General features: G+C 46.7%; 1 protein-coding gene across 1 annotated transcript; it reads left to right on the top strand.

Moving 5' to 3' along the window:
* Positions 1-10,267: 10,267 nt before the first annotated feature.
* On the top strand, positions 10,268-11,359 carry CUNH11orf96 (chromosome unknown C11orf96 homolog). The gene has a single exon (XM_027837843.1). The coding sequence runs from the start codon at positions 10,344-10,346 to the stop codon at positions 10,731-10,733; it is 390 nt and encodes a 129-aa protein (XP_027693644.1). The 5' UTR covers positions 10,268-10,343; the 3' UTR covers positions 10,734-11,359.
* Positions 11,360-19,767: the final 8,408 nt, after the last annotated feature.

Raw genomic sequence — 19,767 nt, 5'->3', positions numbered from 1 at the left:
GGATTTCAGCAAAGCACTAGGGGACGGGCAAATGAGAGAGTGATTCCCAATTACCTTGTATTTAACATATACACACTTGCATGTATATATACACATCTGTGCACGTGTATGTGTGTGTTCATATACATACATATGTATATACAAATATGCATATGTGCACCTTTCTAGATAAAATGTAAGCTCCTTGAGGACAGGGAGGGACTGTTTCATTTTTGTCCTTTGTATCTATCCCCAGTGTCTCACAGTACCTGGTAAGTAGTAGGTGCTTAATAAATGCTTAGTAATTGTTTGAATTTAATTCAACAAACATTTCCTCACCTGTAAAACGAGGAGGTTCAAGAAGGTGTTCTCTAATGTCCCAGATTTTATAACCCTCATGGTTTATGTTAGGACACAGAATGTCAGAGCTGAAAGGGTCCTTAATGTATAGAATGTCAGAGGAGGAGGGACCTTAGCACATAGTACGTAGAGCGTAGACTGGCAGAGCTCTAAAGGACTTCAGAATATAGAAGACAGAATACTGCAGCTGGAAAGTACCTGCAAGTGATATGTAAATATCAACCCTTATTATTCTGAAATTACCAACTTACCAACTTTGTTGTTTTGTAAAAAAGTATCTATTATATTTAACACAGTAATAACAAAGTTGCCCCGCTTGTGTGTGTATTTCTCTAAACTTTCTTCTACTGGCTTCTGTTTTTTGTACAAAGTTTCACTGATACTTTCTGCTGTTTTTTTCTATCACTCTTATTACCTCCAAACCTTCCCAACCCCCCATCCCTCCCTAGTAACGTTCGTAAGTATCGTCAAACAAAACTAATCAACCCATAGAGGGTTAGGTGATTTGCCTTGGGCCATGTAGTATTAAAAGCAGCAGAACTGGGCTTCAAATCCAAGTGGCTCCCCTCAATCTCATGGCCAAGTCTGTGGTATTAAAGTGTACCCCCTCCCTCCACGTCTCTTTTAGGATGCAAGAACCCGCTGGGAGAGGATAGTAAAGGGGAGGGGTGGGGAGAACCCAGCTATATTTATTTGGGGTGGTAGATGTCATCCTACAGGCTTAGGGTAGGGGAGGTCAGGGTAAGCTACCTCTCTGGACCCAAGCACCTCATTAGAGCCTGTGTGGAGAGATCGCTTTTCCTCATCAGGATCATATCCAGGGGAGTTATTCTTATCCTCACTGTCCTCATCATCTCTCCTCCTCCCTCTCCCTCCCCTTTCCCTCCCCCCTCCCCCAGGCTTTCAGTGAGCAACAGGCCATAGGGAGAGCTTCCCCGAAGATGGCTTCCAGGGGGATGATCTCATACTCTAAACCAGAGCCCTCCAGCGAAGCTGATACCTGCTTCTTCCTCCAAGAAGGGAGGGGGTGGGGGGTTCTTCCCCCATCTTTAGGGAGCAGGGGAAGTTCAGAGGATGAGGGGAGCTTGAACTCGGACCATTCCAGGTCCTGGCCTGCAAATGTGTTATTATATATAACATAGCATTTTGTGTAATATAATCCCCACCCCAAAATAATACCAATAATGCCAGTTTCCATAGTGCTTTAGGATTTACAAAGTCCTTTCCTTACAGTAGTTCAGTGAGGTGGGTGGAGGGGGTAAAGAACAGAGAGAAGGAACAGTAAGTACAATGAAAGGATCTGGGAGATGATGGTGCAGAGATCTCATTCTCATATTTGCCAACACCTAACCTGCTCTTCTGTATCCCACCCCAATAGCTGGGTTAAGTAAGGGAGTGAGTGGGTGGCATGGGCTTCTGTGAGGCTGACTCATAGTCATTCATTCATTCATGCATTCATTCATTCATTCTTTATTCCAGGATAGGGATAAGGACTGGACTTGTGATTTCATTGGTATATGTAACTTTATGAGAAAATTCTTTCTACCTATACAAGCCAGCCTCTTTGCTAAGATTGATAGAGTTATCTAGATCAGCGGCTCTCAAACTTTTTGGTCTCAAGACCCCTTGATACTCTTAAAAATTATTGATGACCTCCAAAGAGCTTTTGTTTATGTCAGTTATATCTATCGGTAAGTACTATATTAGAAATTAAAACCTCTTATGATTATGAAAATTTTTTACCTCAAAGACCTCCTTAAAAATTTCAGGAACTGAAGGAATCCTTAGACTACACTTCGAGAAGGCTTGGCCTAGAGAGTTAAGAGGCTTAATGCCTTGCCTAGGGTCACAAACAAGCCAGTATATGTGAGAAGCAGGACTGGAACCCAAGTCTTCCTGGCTCTGAGGCTGGCTCTCTATCTATTACCATTCCAAGAGGAATTTGTCCAATTCAGAGATACCTAGGTGGCTCAGTAGTGCACTTGGGTGGTACAGTGGATAGAGTGCAGGGCCTGGAGACAGGAAGACCCGAGTTCAAACCTGGCCTCAGGCACTTACTAGCTGTGTGGCTCTGGGCAAGTCACTTCACCCTGTTTGCCTCAGTTTCCTCATCTGTCAAATGGGCTGGAGAAGGAAATGGCAAACCACTCCAGTATCTCTGCCAAGAAAACCCCAAAAGGAGTCATGAAGAGTTGGGCAGCACTGAGCAACCACTGGACAACAACAGATGGCTTGATGGATAAGGCCCTGGGCCTAGAGTCAGGATGACCTGAGTTCAAATGTGACCTCAGGCACTTACTAGCTGTGTAACTCTGGGCAAGTCACTTCACCCTTTCTGTGCAGTAGTTTCCTCATCTGTAAAATGGGGCTAATAATAGCCCGTATTCTTAGCATTGTTGTGAGTCCCAATGAGATAATATTTACAAAGAGGTATGTAATTATTCAAAATATGGATAATAGATTTCTAGCTCCAAGGGACTTTAAAGGCTCTCTAGTCCAACCCTTTCATTTCACAGATCTGGAAACTCAGGTTTATAGAGGTTAAGTGATTTGTTCAGGGTCACACAGCTAGTATGTGTCAGATATAGGATTTGAACCTATTTCTTTCTGGCTCTAGTCTAGTACTTTGTACACTTTGCCACCTGCCTGCACCAACTATCTATAGGTCAAGGGTCTGTGACTATGCCAGATCCTAAGGATTCTAAGATTCTAAGAGGTGAAGATGAGGGCATTCCGGATATAGGAGACCCCTTGTGCAAATGAGCAGAGTAGGGACATAGAAGGTCATGGAAGGAGAAACTAGCATGCCAGTTTGACAAGGAAGGAAAGTGTGTAGAAAGGAATACTACAGAATAAGGCTGGAAAGGTCTGTGGGAGCCAGGCTGTAAAGGCTGAAGAGCCTGCATTTTATCCTCGAGGCCCCTGAAGGTTATTGAATGGAGGTAGGAGATGGTCTGATCTGGGTTTTGGGAATACCAATTTGTACTGAGCAAAGTTTAGTTCATTGCTATTGTTCATTCATTCACTCATGTCTGACTCTTCCTGGTCCTTCTGTTCTCCACCACCTCCTGAAGTCTGGCCAAGTTCATGTTCATTGCTTTTATAAGCCTACCCATCCATCTTATCCTCTGCCATCCCCTGCTCCTTTTGCCTTCCATTCATTTCTTGAAATATTGACTGGTTTGATCTCCTTGCCATCCAAGGGACTCTCAGAAGTCTTCTCCAGCACCACAATTCAAAAGCATTGATTTTGCAGCACTCAGTTTTCCTCAGAGTCCAACCCTCACAGCCATACATTGCTACTGGAAAAACCATAGCTTTGCCTACATGGACCTTTGTCAACAAGGTGATGTCTGCTTTTTCATATGCTGTCCAGATTTGCCATAGCTTTCCTTCCAAGGAGCACGAGTGTTTTAATTTCATATCTGCAGTGATCTTTGGGTCCAAGAATAGAAAATCTGACACTGCTTCCATTTCTCTCCCTCTCTCTGTCAGGAAGTGATGGGATCAGTTGCCATGATCTTAGTTTTTAATGTTAAACTTCAAGCCAGCTTTTACATTATCTTCTTTCACCCTCATCAAGAGGCTTCTTCATTCTCCTTTACTTTCTACCATCAAAAAGTTTAGTGTATACAGAACTCGGGGTCTGTGCCCCGAGATGGTCAGAGCATTGTCAGGCAGATTTGCATCAGTTCTCCACCAGGCTCAGTTGCTATCAGTTCCAATTTCAGAAATCCTCATTGCTGGTGTTTGATTTGTGACTGGTTTATGTCCCACCGTGGCAGAAGGGCCATTGTTTCCAGATGTTAGAAAACGGTCAGAGTCTTTCTGGGTTCAAAGTCTGGGCAAACAAGGCTGGCTTTAAGAAAGGTAATCAGCCTAGGGATTCCCATTATTTAGTCTATGGGGTCATGACCATACACTAAAGTCCCCCTCTAGTCCCTCTCTTAGCACAGAAGTAGCCCCAGGCTCTTAAGGCTAGGCCTATAGAATGGAGGGGCAGCTAGGCGGCACGGTGGTTTGAGCACTGGGCCCGGAGTCAAGAAGGCCTGAGTTCAAATCCAGCCTCAGATACCAGCTATGTGACCCTGGGGAAAAAAAAAAACCCTGTTTGCCTCAGTTTCCTCATCTGTAAAATGACCTGGAGAAGGAAATGGCAAACTACTCCAGTATCTTTGCCAAGAAAACCTCAAGTGGGATCATGAAGAATTGGACACTACTGAAATGACTGAACAGCAATATGTCTGCTGGCCAATTCTTTTATTTTCTTTTTTAAAAATATTTTAATTTTTTTTTTTTTTAGCAAGGCAATCGGGGTTAAGCGACTTGCCCAAGGTCACACAGCTAGTACGTGTCAAGTGTTTGGTCTGAGACCGGATTTGAACTCAGGTCCTCCTGACATCAGGGCCAATGCTCTATCCTGCACCACCTCGCTGCCCCACAAAATATTTTAATTTTCCCCAATAACATGTAAAAACAATTTTCAACATTGGTTTTTAAAATTGAACTCCAAATTTCTTCTCTCCCTCCCCATGCCCCTCATTGAGAAGGCAAGCAATTTGATACAGGTTATACATATGTAATCATCGAAAACACATTTCTATATTACTCATGTTGTAAAAGAAAACATAGACCAAAATAAAAACCAAGAAAAATAAAGTAAAAAAAGTATGCTTCATTCTGTATTCAGACTCCATCACTTTTTTCTCTGGGGATGGATGGCATTTTTCATCATAAGTCCTTCAGAGTTGTCTTGGATCATTGTATTGCTGAGAATAGCTAAGTCATTCACAGCTGATCTTCTTACAATATTGCTCTTACTACAATGCTCTCCTGGTTCTAGTCATTTCAATTTGCATCAGTTCACGTAAGTCTTTTCAGGTTTTTCGGAGAGCACCTAGCTCATTATTTCTTATAGCACAATAGTATTTCATCACAATCATATATCACAAATTGTTCAGCCATTCCCCAATTGGTGGGTATCTATCCCTTCAATTTCTAATTCTTTGCTACCAGAAAAGAGCTGCTATAAATATTTAGGCATAGTTCCAAATTGTTCTAAATAACGATTTAATCAGTTCACAACTCCACCAACAGTGCATTTGTGTCTCAATTTTCCCACATCCTCTCCAACATTTGTCATTTTCCTTTTTTGTCTTTATTAGCCAATCTAGTAGGTATGAGGTAGTGCTTCAGAATTGATTTAATTTGCATTTCTCCAATTAGTAGTGATTTAGAGCATTTTTTCATATGGCTATAGATTCTGCTGGCCAATTTTCTGATCATCTCAGGGCACAGACTCCAGGGCACCTGATCAGAGCTCTTCATACACTAAGCTTCCTGATGGCAGAAAGTGAAAAAGAACTGAGAATCCTTTTGCTGAGGGTGAAAGAGGAGAGTGTAAAAGCTGGCTTGAAGCTTAACATTTAAAAACTAAGATCATGGCAACTGGTCCCACCACTTCCTGGCAAAGAGAGGGAGAGAAAATGGAAGGAAGCAGTGTCAGATTTTCTATTCTTGGGCTCAAAGATCACTGCAGATGGTTACTGCAGTCATGAAATTAAAAGAGGAAGGGAGGAAGGGAGAGAAGTAGAGACAATGAAATAGTTGAAAAAGACAGTGAACTCAGTGACAGAAGAACCTCGTTGAGGGCAGGCATCGTCTCACTTTTGTATTTCTACTCCTAGTGCCTAGCTCAATTGCCTAGCACATTACGGGTGCATAATACATGTTTGCTTACTTGCTTGGAGAGATCAGTATGGAGATGGTGAAGACAGAACCAAAGAGAGGAGAAAAATAACCACTTTCTCACTGTATAGAAAGAAGCTACCGACCCCAAGTATCTCCCCAAGCATCAGTGCAGGGTGCCACCTTTTAGGAAGGACATTGGTAAGAGGGAGTGTACAACTGAGGTGTCAAACATGTAGCTAGTGAATCACAAACTAAAAATGTAATTTGGAATACTTTTTAACCAGAAAAAATACAATAAAACATAATGTTAATGTGTGGTTTTCTAAGTCAATATGCCCCCCCCACACACACAGACATACACACAGAGAGGAATCCATATATATAGTTAGTGGCAGCATTTCTTTTTGAGCTTGACACTACTGCTATACAAGATAGTAGATAAGTGGGTAAGATAGAAAAGGTCACTGATTAAGGTGGAGAGCCCAGAAGATAGTGGATAAGATAGAGGAGGCCAACCAGGATGGTAAAGGGTCAGAGGCTCTTAAGTTTAAAACTGAAAGGGAACTTTTTTGTTCAGTCATTTCAGTCCTGTCTGACTCTTGGTGACCCATTTTGGGGTTTACTTGGCAGAGATACTGGAGTGGTTTGCCATTTCCTTTTCCAGTTCATTTGACAGATGAGGAAACTGAGGCAAGCAGGGTCAAGTGACTTGCCCAAGGTCAGAAAGCTAGTACACGTCTGAGGACAAATTTGAACTCAGGTCTTTCTGACTCCAGCTCCCGAACTTTATCCACTTCTGGCACCCTGCTGCCCCTGAAAGGGACCTTAGATGCCATCTAATCCAATCCTCTCATTTACATAATAATCAGAGTTTTCCAAAAGGGACTTGGTCTGTCTCTGGAGTCATAAGTTGCCTGCACTGGGAAGACTTCAAGCAAATGCTAGATGGCCACTTCTCAGGGATGCTTTAGATGGGATTCATGCTCCTACCAATTCAAAGTCTATGATTCTGTTACCCAGTCCAAGGGGCAGCTAGGTGGCGCCATAGTGAATAGGGCTCAGGGCCTGGAGTCAGGAAGACTCATCTCCCTGAGTTCAAATCCAGCCTCAAACACTTACTAGCTGTGTGATCATGGGCAAGTCACTTCACTCTGTTTGCCTCAGTTTCCTCATCTGTCAAATGAGCTGGAGAAGGAAATGGCAAACCACTCCAGCCTCTTTGCCAAGAAAACCCCAAATGGGGTCAATAGAGAGTTGGACATGATTGAAAACAACTGAACAACAGTCCATCAGGGTAAAGGTTTAATCAATGGATGTTAACATTGAAGGAAAAGTGGGCATAATTAAGGAGACCCCTGAAAAAGTAAGCGCTTCTTACTCATCAAAGATTTAGAGCTATAAGGGATCTTAGAAGTCATCTAGTCCTACCCCCATTTTGAAAGATGAGAAAACTGAGGCCTGGATAGATTAAGAGACTTGCCCAAGGTCATACAAGGAATGCATCAGAGACAGGATTTGAATCCAGGACCTCTGATGCCAGTGCTCTTTCCACTGTGCTCCACTACTTATTATCTGTGTATATTGTTTCCTCTAGTAGAGTGTGAATTCCATGAATTGAGGAACTGTTTTGTCTTTGTCATTGTATTACTACTGCCTGACATTTAGCAAATGCTTATCAAATTGCCAAAGATCACTCAGAGGGAAATCAATCTCCAAGCATTTACTATGGGTCTATTATACGCCAGACATTGTGGTAGACTGGGAGCTCCCTGAGAGCAGGGACTTTTGCTTCCTTTTGTATCCCCAGTGCTCAGCACAGTGCTTGGCACATAGTAGGACACTTAATAAATGTTTATTGCTTGACTGATTGCTGGGGATACTAAGAAAAAAACAATATTGCCCCATTAGAATGTGAATTTCATAAAGGCAAGGGTGGGTTTTTGCCTTTCTTTGTATCCCCAGAGATTAGCATAGTGCCTGGTACGAAGTAAGTACTTAATAAATGCTTGTTGATTGACTTCAAGGAGTTTACACTTTATCAGAGAAGACTTATATACATATATGTTTACACAAAACTGTATTCAAAATAAATGGAAGGTGATTTTTTGAGGGAAGGCACTAGCAGCTAGGGTGGGTGGATTGGGAAAGGCTTCAGGTAGAAGCCGAACTTTAACTAGCAATCCTAAGAGTTGGCACTGAGGAGGGAGTGCCTACCAGGCATGGGGGACAGCCTGTGCAAAGGTATGGCTATGGGAAATAGGGTGTCATAGATGAGGAACAGCAAGAAAGTCAGTTTGGCTAGACTGGCAAGAACATGTAAGGCTGGAACAGATGGCTGGAGTCAGATCGTGGAGGGTTTTAACAGAGAAACTATGGATTTGAACCCACATGCCCTACCCCCACTCCAAATCCAGTATTCTTTCCACTCTAACAGAATTTTTAGGCATAGCAAGACCGTCCTTCGGAAAGTCTCCTGCTGATCCCTGGTACTTTATAAAACTGAGGTTTTAGAACATCACCAGGTCCTCTGGGGAACAACATTGGCTAAGGCAAAAAAATATCCCAGACCATATATCCTACTCTTCCTGCCCCCTGCTGCTTCATGGCCCTGTATCCCTGGATGTTGGGGACTGAGCAGTCCCTGAAGGAGGAGCCAGTCCCTGAGTAGGGGCTAAAGTCTGTTAAAAAACGACGTTCCTGGAACCGTTCTAAGGTTTACAGAACACTTTCCTCGTGGTAAACCTGGGAGGGGAGTGAGAGAATGGAATATCATGCCCCTTTAACAAAAGGGGAAGCTGGAAGAACCCTGGACCAGTCCGGGAGCATGGCTACAACCAGGGTTGTAGATCTGCCAAAGAAAACCCCTACTAATGGGCAGTGACCTTGGGAAAAGCACTGGCTTGGGGGCCAGAGTTCTTCAATTAGGGCCCACAGATCCGAAGAAATCTTGGATAGACTTGGGAAGTTTGTGACCTTGGAAGAGGAAAAGAGATCTTTGTTTCAATCACGAGTGTTTCCTTTGTAGTCTCGTGTATTTTATGTACATTTGAAAACTCTGTTCTGAGAAGAGGTTTCACTATTAGGTTTCAGCAGATTGCCAGAGGAATTCATGACCCAAAAAGGGCTGAGAACCTCTGCTTTCGGGTCACTTGTCTGGTTTGGAGTCGTGACTGCCCCTTCCCAGCTGATGACACCTAGCCGTTCGGTGGAAAGAGGTAGCCGGGGGTCAGAGCGTCTGGGGTTCCAATCTTCACTCTTGAAGCTTATTATTTTTGTGACCTGCTGGGCTCATACCTACAGGGAGCAGACTCTGGAGGGGTGGGCCAGATCTAACTTTAGATATAACTTCAATCCAGTTGCTTCGCAGCTCGACGTCACAGTCAAATTGGGTAGGGGGATGATGGACTAGACGACTTCTAAGGTCCAGTCCAGCTATAAAAACCCTGAGCTAAGCCTCTCTCCTCTCTGAATCTCTGCTTCTTTATCTCCAAACCTGGGGGCAGGGAAAGCAGCAGGATGCTCGGGGAAACTCCCCAGTCGCTGGTGATGCTCGGGTGCTATCTCTACCTCGGAGCGTCTCTGCCGGGTCCCTGCCGGAGAAGAGCGAAGTGGGGGGGGGGGGGGGGGGGGGGGCGTGGAGGGGGGGAGGGGGGGAGCGAGAAGAGCTGGTTATTTTAATGAACTGAGTCGGAGACGTCAAGCGGAAGAGAGCCGGGCTCGCAAGCTTTAAATGGTATTTGTTGTCATCTGAGCATGCTCCCGTGTGGGCAGGCGGGGGCTATATAAGCGAGGGAAGCCGGCGACCTCGAGGCAGACGCAGCGGCGGCGGCGGCAGAGCCCGGTAGGAGTGAGGGCAGCGGCACAGCAGCCGGATCCTACTGGCAACGAAGCGGTACCGGCGGCGGCAGCGGCAGCAGCAGCCGCCGCAGGAGGAGGAGGAGGAGGAGGAGGAGGAGCCGCCAGCCCCAGCATCAGCATCAGCAGCAGTGAGAAGGTGCCCCGAGCAGCCTCCGCACTCCTCTACGCTCCCAGCCCGTGCGAGGGCGCCCCAAACAGTCGGCACAGCGGACCCCAGGCGGGGAGGCGCTCGCCGCGGGCGCCGTTGACCCCCGTAGCCCCCCGCGGGCCGCCCCTTCCCGCTCGCCCGCCGCCCCGGCAGCAGATTGGATCCCCCGGCCGGCGGACGTCGGGCCGCGCCCCGGGGGGAGCCGCTGGTTCCCAGCCCTCCCGGCCCGGGGGGCGTCCGCGCCTGCACGCCGCAGCCCGCCCCCGGCACCTCCCCAGAGCCCGGTCCCGAGCCAGCCCGCGGCCCGATGGCAGCGGCGGCGGCAGCCGCGGCGGCTAAGCCGCCGGAGCTGATGGGCATCTGCTCCAGCTACCAGGCGGTCATGCCTCACTTCGTGTGCCTGGCCGACGAATTCCCGCAGCCCGCGCGGCCCACGAAGCTGCCCCGGGGCAAGGGCAAGCTGCGGCGGCCCCGCCAGTCGCGCTTCAAGACCCAGCCGGTGACGTTCGACGAGATCCAGGAGGTGGAAGAAGAGGGGGTGTCGCCCATGGAGGAGGAGAAGGCCAAGAAGTCCTTCCTGCAGTCGCTCGAGTGCCTGCGCCGGAGCACCCAGAACCTCAGCCTGCCGCGGGAGCAGCTCGGCAGCTGCAAGATGCGGAACAGCCTGGACTCCAGCGACTCGGATTCGGCTCTATGAGACGGCCCCTCCCGCTATTCCACTCCCCAGCGGCGGCGGCGGGCCGGCCGGCTGGCCGAGGACTTGACTTGGCCCCAGCCCTGGGGGGGCCGAGCCCCTGGTCTCTGCTCCTGCACTGGCCAAGCTGCGAACTCGTTGCCCTCCTCCGGGCGCTTATCCCGTGCGGGGACCTGGAGCCAGGCGGGGCAGCTGCCGGGGCTAGGCAGTCCAGGGGGCCAAGGGAAGGGCTCCTCCTCCCCCTCCCCCGTTTTCTTCTTTTCTTTTACTCTGCCTAGTACAAACCCTGCTGTGAACGTGCCTGGTTCTAGGAGCAGAGAGAGAGAGAGAGAGAGAGAGAGAGAGAGAGAGAGAGAGAGAGATTGGGACATTTTCTAGGAAAGTCGCTATGTATTTGTCTTTGATTGGAGGGAGCTCCGGTTTCCATCTATCCCACCCCCCTTTCCTGGCTCCCCAGTACTTTTCTACCAGCCCATCGCCACAGATGGAATTTGGGCTACCGCGAAGCTTCCGGAGTCTATTTATTTTTGCATTTCAATCGTAAACTGCATTTATTTAATACTCTTTCTACCTGGATGTGTCTGTGAGGTTTCCAGAACAGAGAAATAAAACCATATATTTGCACAGTGCATTCGTTATTCTGAGAGTGTCTGTCCGTCTAACTGGCTGTCTGCAGCTCCCTGCTGCTGGGCGTGGTGTGCGTGCGTGTGTGTGTGTGTGTGTGTGTGTGTGTGTGTGTGTGTGTGTGTGTGTGTGCGCGTGTCTGCGCGCGCGCGCGCGCGCGCGGTGGGAGGCAACTGGGGCCAACGGTCCTTGGAGAGACCAGAGTTGAGGGAACTGGGCGGGGCTGGAGGGGAGATATTGACGAGGTCCTGTCCATTCAGTTGAAAGCTTGGCCTTCCACACTCCCCTACGTCCATCCCAGTGTTGATCCAAATTAAACCCAAGCCCCGTCCTACCTTTGGGATAAATAAATCTGTCCTAGATCGAACTTCCTCTCGATAGGGTCGGGCGCCTGGCCCAAGGAGCTGGGCGCGAAGTCCCTTACCTGATCTAAGAATAAGAGTTGGCATGTGTGAAGCGTTTTACAAACGCTGTCTTACTTGAGTCTCAGTACAGCCAAGTAAGGTAGGAGCTTCATATATTACTTTCATTTGACAGATGAAGGAACTGAGGCTCTGGGAACAAGCACTTGCAGTGCGTTTAAGTGTGGGTCTCTGGAGCCCCAGGGAGGATGCCTGAGGGCAGTGGGCTTCCAAGACAGAATTTTGGCCCTGAGTTCTAATCCCAGCTCTGACCCTCCAAGCTGTGTGACTTTTGACAAACCCCTTCATTAATCTGGGCCCCATTTTCCTCTTCTACCAAATGAGAGCATTGATCCACAGGATTTCCAAGGTGTCTTCCAGCTCTGACCTTTCTGGTAGAGAAGTGATGCCCACCCACTCTTGTGGTGGTTGAGTTCCATCTCAAAACGGGTGAGTCGGGAGGACCTGCAGACTGGTTTCCTCTCAAGGAAACAACTCTCTCATCATTCCAGCTCTACTGGGGCAGAGAGCCTGAGATGCTGCTCTTGGGAAGCCCAGCTGGTCTGGCCTGGAAGACTAGAAGCCTAGGAAGATGGCACGTGTCTGGGGGCCCTCCAGGGAGTTACAGTCCTGGAGACCTGGGCCTGAGCCACTCCTTTTGGTCAGGGTCTGTCAACTTTTCTTAATGCTGACTCAGTGGAAATGCAAAGAACAGCTGTCCTGGCTTCTTTTCATCCTCTCTCTCTTCTTCCTCCCCTACTCTTTCTTTGCTTGTGATTCTTAAGGTTGATCATCACACAGAGAGGTGTCCCTGCCTGCCTAAGGATGGCCAGTAGGCAGCCTCTGGGCACTGCCTGCCCTCAGTTCCTATCCAGTTGTCTCTCAGTGTCTCAGACGCCCAGTTCTGGTGCTGGACATCTGTCAGTCAACTGCTTACAGTCTGGCTCCTTCCCCTGGGATTCTTGGGGAGAGAAGCGCCAGAGACCCTGGAGTTCCCTCACTTTCAGCAGCCCCAAAACCTCTCGGGGCAGGGAAGCAAGCAAGCCCCTCAGTTGAGGGCAGAAAGCAGATAATTAGCCAAGTGACAGGGGAGTTGGGAATTGTATGACATCAACGCTGGCTAAGTCCTCAGGGTCTACAGGGCTATTGATTCCCCAGGGACCTCAGACCCATCTCCTCTTCCCGACCCCCATTCTAAGCCCTACGCTAAGCTGGCTTGTTGAATGGAATCCCCCAACACCTTCCCTGGGGCTCCAAAGACCCAGACTGAGAGGGATTTGGCAGGCCTGTTCCTGAAGAGGACTGATCACTGCAGTTCCTTCCTAGCCTACCCTAGGATTGTGGGTAGGGGTTTGTGTATGTGTGTGTGTGTGGGGGGGTGGCAGCGCTTGTTCTCAGGCTGGTCCTTCCAACTCTCATTGACCTGATTTAACTATAACCCTGTTGGCTGCTCAGGTGATAGGAGAGCAAAGAAATGCCTCCAGGGAATGTTATTTTTCCTCCTGTTGTAGTCAGTTAAGCATTTATTACCAGATGCCCATTCCATCCCTCAAGGAGCCTCAGAAAAAAATGGAAGTCATTTGGATGGATAGATGTAGATGTTGTGGGGGGGGCTAGGCAATGGGGTTAAGTGACTTGCTCAGGGTCACACAGCTAGTAAATGTCAAGTGTCTCAGGCTGGATTGGAACTCAGGTCTTCCTGACTCCAGGGCCAGTGCTCTATCCACTGAGCCACCTATTTTGTCTCCTCATCTTTGGATGCTAAGCCCTGGGGTGACACAAAAAGAATAGTATCATTGCCTCAGAGCTGGAAGGGGCCTTAGAGATTACAAATTTATCTCATTTGTATCCTTTGAGCCTCACAACAACTCTGGGAGGCAGGTGCTGTTATTGCCCCCTTTTTGTAGATGAAGAAACCGCAACAGGCAAAAGTTAAGTGACTTGCCCAGGATCACATGGCTAGTAAGTATCTGAGGTACCATTTGAACTCGTGTCTTCCTGACTCCAAGTCTAGCACTCTATGCACTATGCCACCTGTATCTAGGTGCCAGTACTTAGATTTAGAGCTGGAAGGCACCTCAAAGGCCACCTACCCTAATCTTATTTCCCAGAGGAAGGAGAATGCCACTGTTTATTGCTGCACTTTTCCCTCTCCACCTTCCCATTCCATTCTTGCTCTGGAAACTAGTCAAATCATTACTACCATTGCTTCTGGAAAGAGTGTGCCAAATGATGGCCCCATATCCACACTCAATATCCCAGTGACTCCCCAGACCAAAACTCCCATTGCACCATCTATGCTACCTTAGCATATCAGCATGTAAGCTCTTTGAGAGCAAGGATTGTATCTCTTATATTTGTATTACCAGAGCTAAGTCCAGTGCCTGGTACATAGTAGGTGCTTACTAGATGCTTTTCCATCCAGTCCATTCCTTTCATTTCATTCATTCAGTATGGCAGTGAAAAGCTAACCCTGGGCAAGTCACTCAAGTAGGACCGAGTAAAGGTGGAGAACTGGATTCTAGTCTGGGCTGGATGACTTTGGATAAGGCTCTTGGCCTCTCTTGGCTTCAGTTTCCCCTCTCTAAAAGGAAGGGGTTAGCCTATAAGATGTCAAAAGGTCCCTTCCTATTCTAATAATCTATGATTCTTTTATCTACTGCCTTCCACCCCATACAAAAACTGGCAACTGGTGATACAACCTTTCAGGGAGGCAGAGAGTAGTGGTTTAACTGTTGTTCTGGCCACCTAGAATAACATAGATCTAGCTGTCCAAAATTGAAACGTTGTTATTGGGTCATGTCTGACTCTTTGTCACCTCATTTGGGGTTTTCTTGGCAGAGATACTGGAGTGGTTTGCCATTTCCTTCTCCAGCTTATTTGACAGATGAAGAAACTGAGGCATATAGGGTGAAGTGACTTGCCCAGGGTCATACAGCTAGGTAGTGTTTGAGGCCAGATTTGAACTCAGGTCTTCCCGATTGCAGGCCCTGCATTTTATCCACTGCATCACCTATCTGACCCCAAAGTGAACCTGCCTCCGTATGTAGTGAGCTCATCATCACTGGAATTCTTCCTTCAAGAGAGTACAGCAGCTGACCACCATTTGAGGCTGTTTTAGAGTCAGTTATGATCAGGGTAGGGAGGGGTTGGGCTGGATGGCAAGTGAGATCCTTTCCCTCTCCACGTCTATAAGATTCTGAGCAGGCTCTTTTAGTTATGATTGGGGGGGGGCAAAGGAAGGAGGAAAGGGCGGAATGGGGGGCTGTCTCATGACAAGAATGGGCTAAACCAAACCATTTCCTGTAAATATCTCAGTCACATGAAGCAGCTACCACTGATCCTTTGATTTCCATCTCTGCTGTTGTTCTAAGGGGAGATTAGTTCAGAGGAAGTTGGGGGGGGGGTTGGATAATGATAGTGATCATTTCCACTTCAAATTCTAAACTTTGTGATGTGCTTTGCTCACAACACTCTACCTGTCTGATTGAGTAGTGCGAATTATGCCCCTTTTTAAATACATGAGGAAACTGAGGCTCAGAGGTTATGAAGAAGGGTAGACATTTATATAGTGTCTACTATGTGTAGGCACAAATCAGGTTGAGGGTAACTGTTGTTGGGTTTTGGTCATTTTAGTCATGTCTGACTCTTTGTGATCCCTTGGGGTTTTCTTGACAAAGACATTGGAGTGGGTTGCCATTTCCTTTTCCAGCTCATTTTACAGATGAGGAAACTGAGGCAAACAGGGTTAAGTGACTTGCCGAAGGCTGGACAGCTGGTAAGTGTCTGAGACAAGATTTGAACTCAGGAGAATGAGTCCAGATGTACTCCAAGTACAGCACTCTATCCACTTCACCACCTAGTTGCCCCCTGAGGGTAACCGACAGGCCTCAGACCTGTCGGTCTGAGGGGCAAGTTAGGGGGATGTCTACCTCAAGTGTGTGAAGACTCCCCCGATCTTCCCCAGTGGAATGTGGATGAGAAAAATCTGTTCCAATCGCCATGGAGCGGGTGCTGTGGAGTGCTTAGAGCTTGGTCAGACATTGAAGATGCCAAAGCCATCCACTGCATCCTGGGCCATCCATCACCAGTCATCTTGGCTTTGGTCTTGCCATTGGACTTCAATGACTCTGGAAAAGAGAGTGAGGTTGATGACTTTGTATGGCTCTACCTCACTTAAATCCAATTCTCAAGCAAGTCAAGACATCACCCCCAGATATCACTGGTCCTCTTCGAAAACAAAGAACAAGCAAAAACAAAATCTATATGATATAAACATAGTGTAGATTTTAGAGTCCATCCTCATTTTTACAGAGGGGGAAACTGAGGATTAGAGAGAAGTAACTTATTCAAGGTCACACAGATAATAGTATCAATGACTTAATACTCAAAATGGATAATATTGTTAAAAAAACTCAAAAAAGAAAGAGGGCAATGTTTAAACAAAAGAGAACTCACTTTGATTGCTGTAATACTGGTATGTTGCTTCTCACTCCCCTTCTCCCTTTCCCCTTCCCTCATCTCACCAGTTAGGAAATCTCTCTTCTGGGCAGAATAAGGAGGAAAAGAACAGCCATCCCTACCCCCTTCAGTCCTACCACACAGGCAGCCACCTCTTCTACCTGTGTAGGGTCACTCATGATTCTGAGAGATGGCCCATGTGTTCTGAGATTACAGTTCCTTTCCTTTGATCTTCATGTTTACACATGGGGCCAAGGGCCATCACTTCCTTCCATTGATCTAACCCAGGGTGATTTTCTTTTGGATTGATGAATATCTTGCCCACCTTGTCTGGACTTGTGGGGGTAGTCCAGCTGTGGTGGCTGCTGTGTTCCAGAGCTGGGAGGTGGGAGAGAAGATGGGAGTTAAAGAGTCAGGGGTGGGGTAGGCCAGGAAGCATCCTGGAGAGAGAGGGAGAGAACTGAACTTTTGTACCTAATCCTGATGAAAGATGGGCTTACTAGAACCATAGGCTGTTAGAGCTAGCAAAGACCTTGGGAACTGCCTAGTCACTGGGATAATGGGATTCATAAATAGAAAGGGTATTAACTGTTATATAGCCAAGCTTCCTCATTTTACTGATGGAGAAACTAAGTTCCAACATTGTGGAGGTAATAAGCAGCAAAGCCAAGAGTTTTGGTGGTACTGCTCTTGGAATGGAAGTGGGTAGTTGATCAAAGGTGGCCTCTCCCTCAGCCCACATCCTCTGAGCTCTGTAATTCTTTCCAGCTCCCAATATCTATAATAAAAACCTTACCCTCATCCTGGAGTTAGAAGGGACATTTCCCAGAACCCTAGTTCTGGTCATTCTGGAGACTTAGAACACTAAATAATTGATGGTCAGTGCTTCAAAGTTCCCAAAGTGGCAGCCCCAGCTCCTCACCCCCTCTTTTAAGATACTGGCCCCAAGTCCTCCTTATCTAGAAGCAGGGAGCTTCGGGAATAGGAGGGATTGGAAGAAGCTTCTTGGAACTTCTAGATAGGAATTTAGGGGGAATAGAGTAGGTAAGTCCTGTGATCCCACCTCCCCACCCTCTTGTTATTGAAGAGGAACTCACTTGTTTTTTTATTCATCCGATGAGAGGACATTGGACTTGGAATCAGTACAACCTAGATTTCAAAATCTACCTCAGAAACTATCTGTGTGATCTTGGACAAGTCTGACGAGTGCCTCAGTTTCCTCTTTTGTAAAATGAGGGTGTTGGATGTGGCCTCTAATGTCCCTTTGGCCTATGATGCCCTATGATCACCTGTGATCCCCATATTTATGATGAATAGAAATATACCTCTTTCACCTATTGTTCCTTTACTTCTACCCTCTGGGACCAAGCAGAAAAAGTCTCATTTCTATTTTCTATGACATAGGAAATATTTGAGAACACCTATCATGTTCCTTCTGAGTCTTGACTTCTCCTCATCTAAGATGGAGGTCACCTGATGAGACACCTCCAGATCTTAGCCCCAAGACCTTGGCCAGAGAGTCTTGAAAACCAGAAGTTGGAAATTCTTGTCATTTCCCGAGCTACCAACGAGATGGAACTTCATTCTTTGCGAGAGACCATCTCAGCTGTACATTCTGGTGAAGCAATTGTATTTTCTTGTCTTCATGGCAGCAGTGTTTTCTGGGAGGCAAGGTTACCCCAAGAGATATTATGTCTCTGACCATGGGCAAGTCATTTAATGTCTTAATTTAAATTCTTAAATTTTTACTTTAAGATATGTATGTATGTATGTATGTATGTATAAAACACTTAAATTCTTTAAGCATCATTCTCTTAGTTTGTAAAATGAAGGGGCTGGACTAGCTTATAAAATACTCTCCAACTCTAAAATCCCATGACTCCTTTGAAATCCTTCTGATGATGGAAGAATATCCCTTATTGGGAATACAGTTTCTCTTAGGTGGAGGCCATTCCTCTCATTTTACAGCCTTCCCTAAGGTCATGCAGCCTTGTGGGTCTTAAATGGGACTTGAACCCTAGTTTGCTGACTTCTGCGTTAGTTTTTTTTCCAAACACATCATGCTGCTTTGTCTGTTTTGCCATCTGCATCTACAGTACCCCTTCCATCCTAAACATCCGCCCGATATCATGGAGAGAATGCAGGAGGCGTAGGCAGAAGACTTTTGTTTGCGAACCACACATGCTCCTCACGAGCTCTCTTAGGGTCGTGCTCCCTGCTCAGCCTCAGCTTCCTGCTTTGTAAAATGAGAGGGTTGAATGAGGTGATTTCGAAGGTCCCTCGCAGCCCTACATTCTGTTTTTCTTAGCCATGCTACTAAGTCACTTAGTCATGCTGTCCCAGTCTTTAAAGATAACTTCTTGCATCTTTATTTTTAAAGATTTGTACTAGAGTTTTATTTTCTCTGGCTGTTCCCCATGCCTGGAATGCTTTCCCTCCTTCTCTGACTACTGACCTCCTTGGCTCTTTTAAGTACCAACGAAAATCCCACCTTCTTCAGGAAGCCTCTTAATTCTAATTCCTTCCCTCTGTTAATCATTTCTCATTTATCCTGTATGTAGTTTACTTTGTTTCCTTATTGTCTCTCCAATTAGAATGTAAACTCCTTGAGGGCAAGGACTATCTTTTGCCTCTTTTTGTATCCCCAGCACTTAGCACAGTGCCTAGCACACTCTAAGCCCTTAATAAATGTCAATTGATTGGTTTACATTTTCCCCAATTTAGAACTTTTACTCATACCCCTTTCAACAACAAATGATTTCCAGACAGCTAGATGGCTCAGTGGATAGAGTCGGGAAGACCTGAGTTTGAATCCAACCACAGACACTTACTACCTCTGTGACCCTGGGCAAGTTACTTAACCCCAATTGCCTCCAAAAAACAAAACAAAACAAAGACCTAACAAATGATATCCAGATATATTTTTCCATTGAATGTTCCCTTGTGAAAAAAATTTGAGCAAGACTCAACTAAAAAAGTGACTACATTTGACTGTATCGGTAATATTCTGCTCCCCTAGTCCTCTATATCTCTTCTAAGAGAATGAAAGTATATTTTCATTCTTTTCTTCATGACCAAAATTGGTTTTACTCTCTCTTCTACTGTGGGCCCTGGGATAAGGAGAGACCATGCTTGACCAGGCTCCGTCACTGAATAGTTTGTAAGGGCAGACTATGTGTCAGCCTTGGCGAGGAGAGGGGGGACATCACCATGCCACCTGTTGGAGGTCTGAGCCATAGGGAGATCCCACTTTCCCTGGCCAGTGGCCAATGGAGGATGCCCTACACTCCAGGGCAGCTGCCTCAGCTCTCCCTATTTCTGGCCCTGTCCAGCCTCTATCCGGGCTCATTTTCCATAGCTCTGTCAGGACCCAGAGGAGGATTTAGCCAGCATTCCAGCCTTGGAAACTTTGCTAAGCTCAGTTCCCACTCAGCTGGAGCTTCCTGTGACTGTCATGTGGTATATGCCTTTTAAGGGTCTGGGGGCCAGAATCCCTGTGTCCTCCCTGTGCTCCCACCAGCTTCTATCCCAGAGACATGGTGGGCTATAGT

This window comes from Vombatus ursinus, unplaced genomic scaffold (genome assembly GCF_900497805.2).
Source record: "Vombatus ursinus unplaced genomic scaffold, bare-nosed wombat genome assembly UNPS02014822.1, whole genome shotgun sequence".
In the NCBI taxonomy this organism is placed as follows: Eukaryota; Metazoa; Chordata; class Mammalia; order Diprotodontia; family Vombatidae; genus Vombatus; species Vombatus ursinus.
The sequence above is the reverse complement of the archived record's forward strand: the minus strand, read 5'-3'. Positions and strand labels throughout refer to the sequence as shown.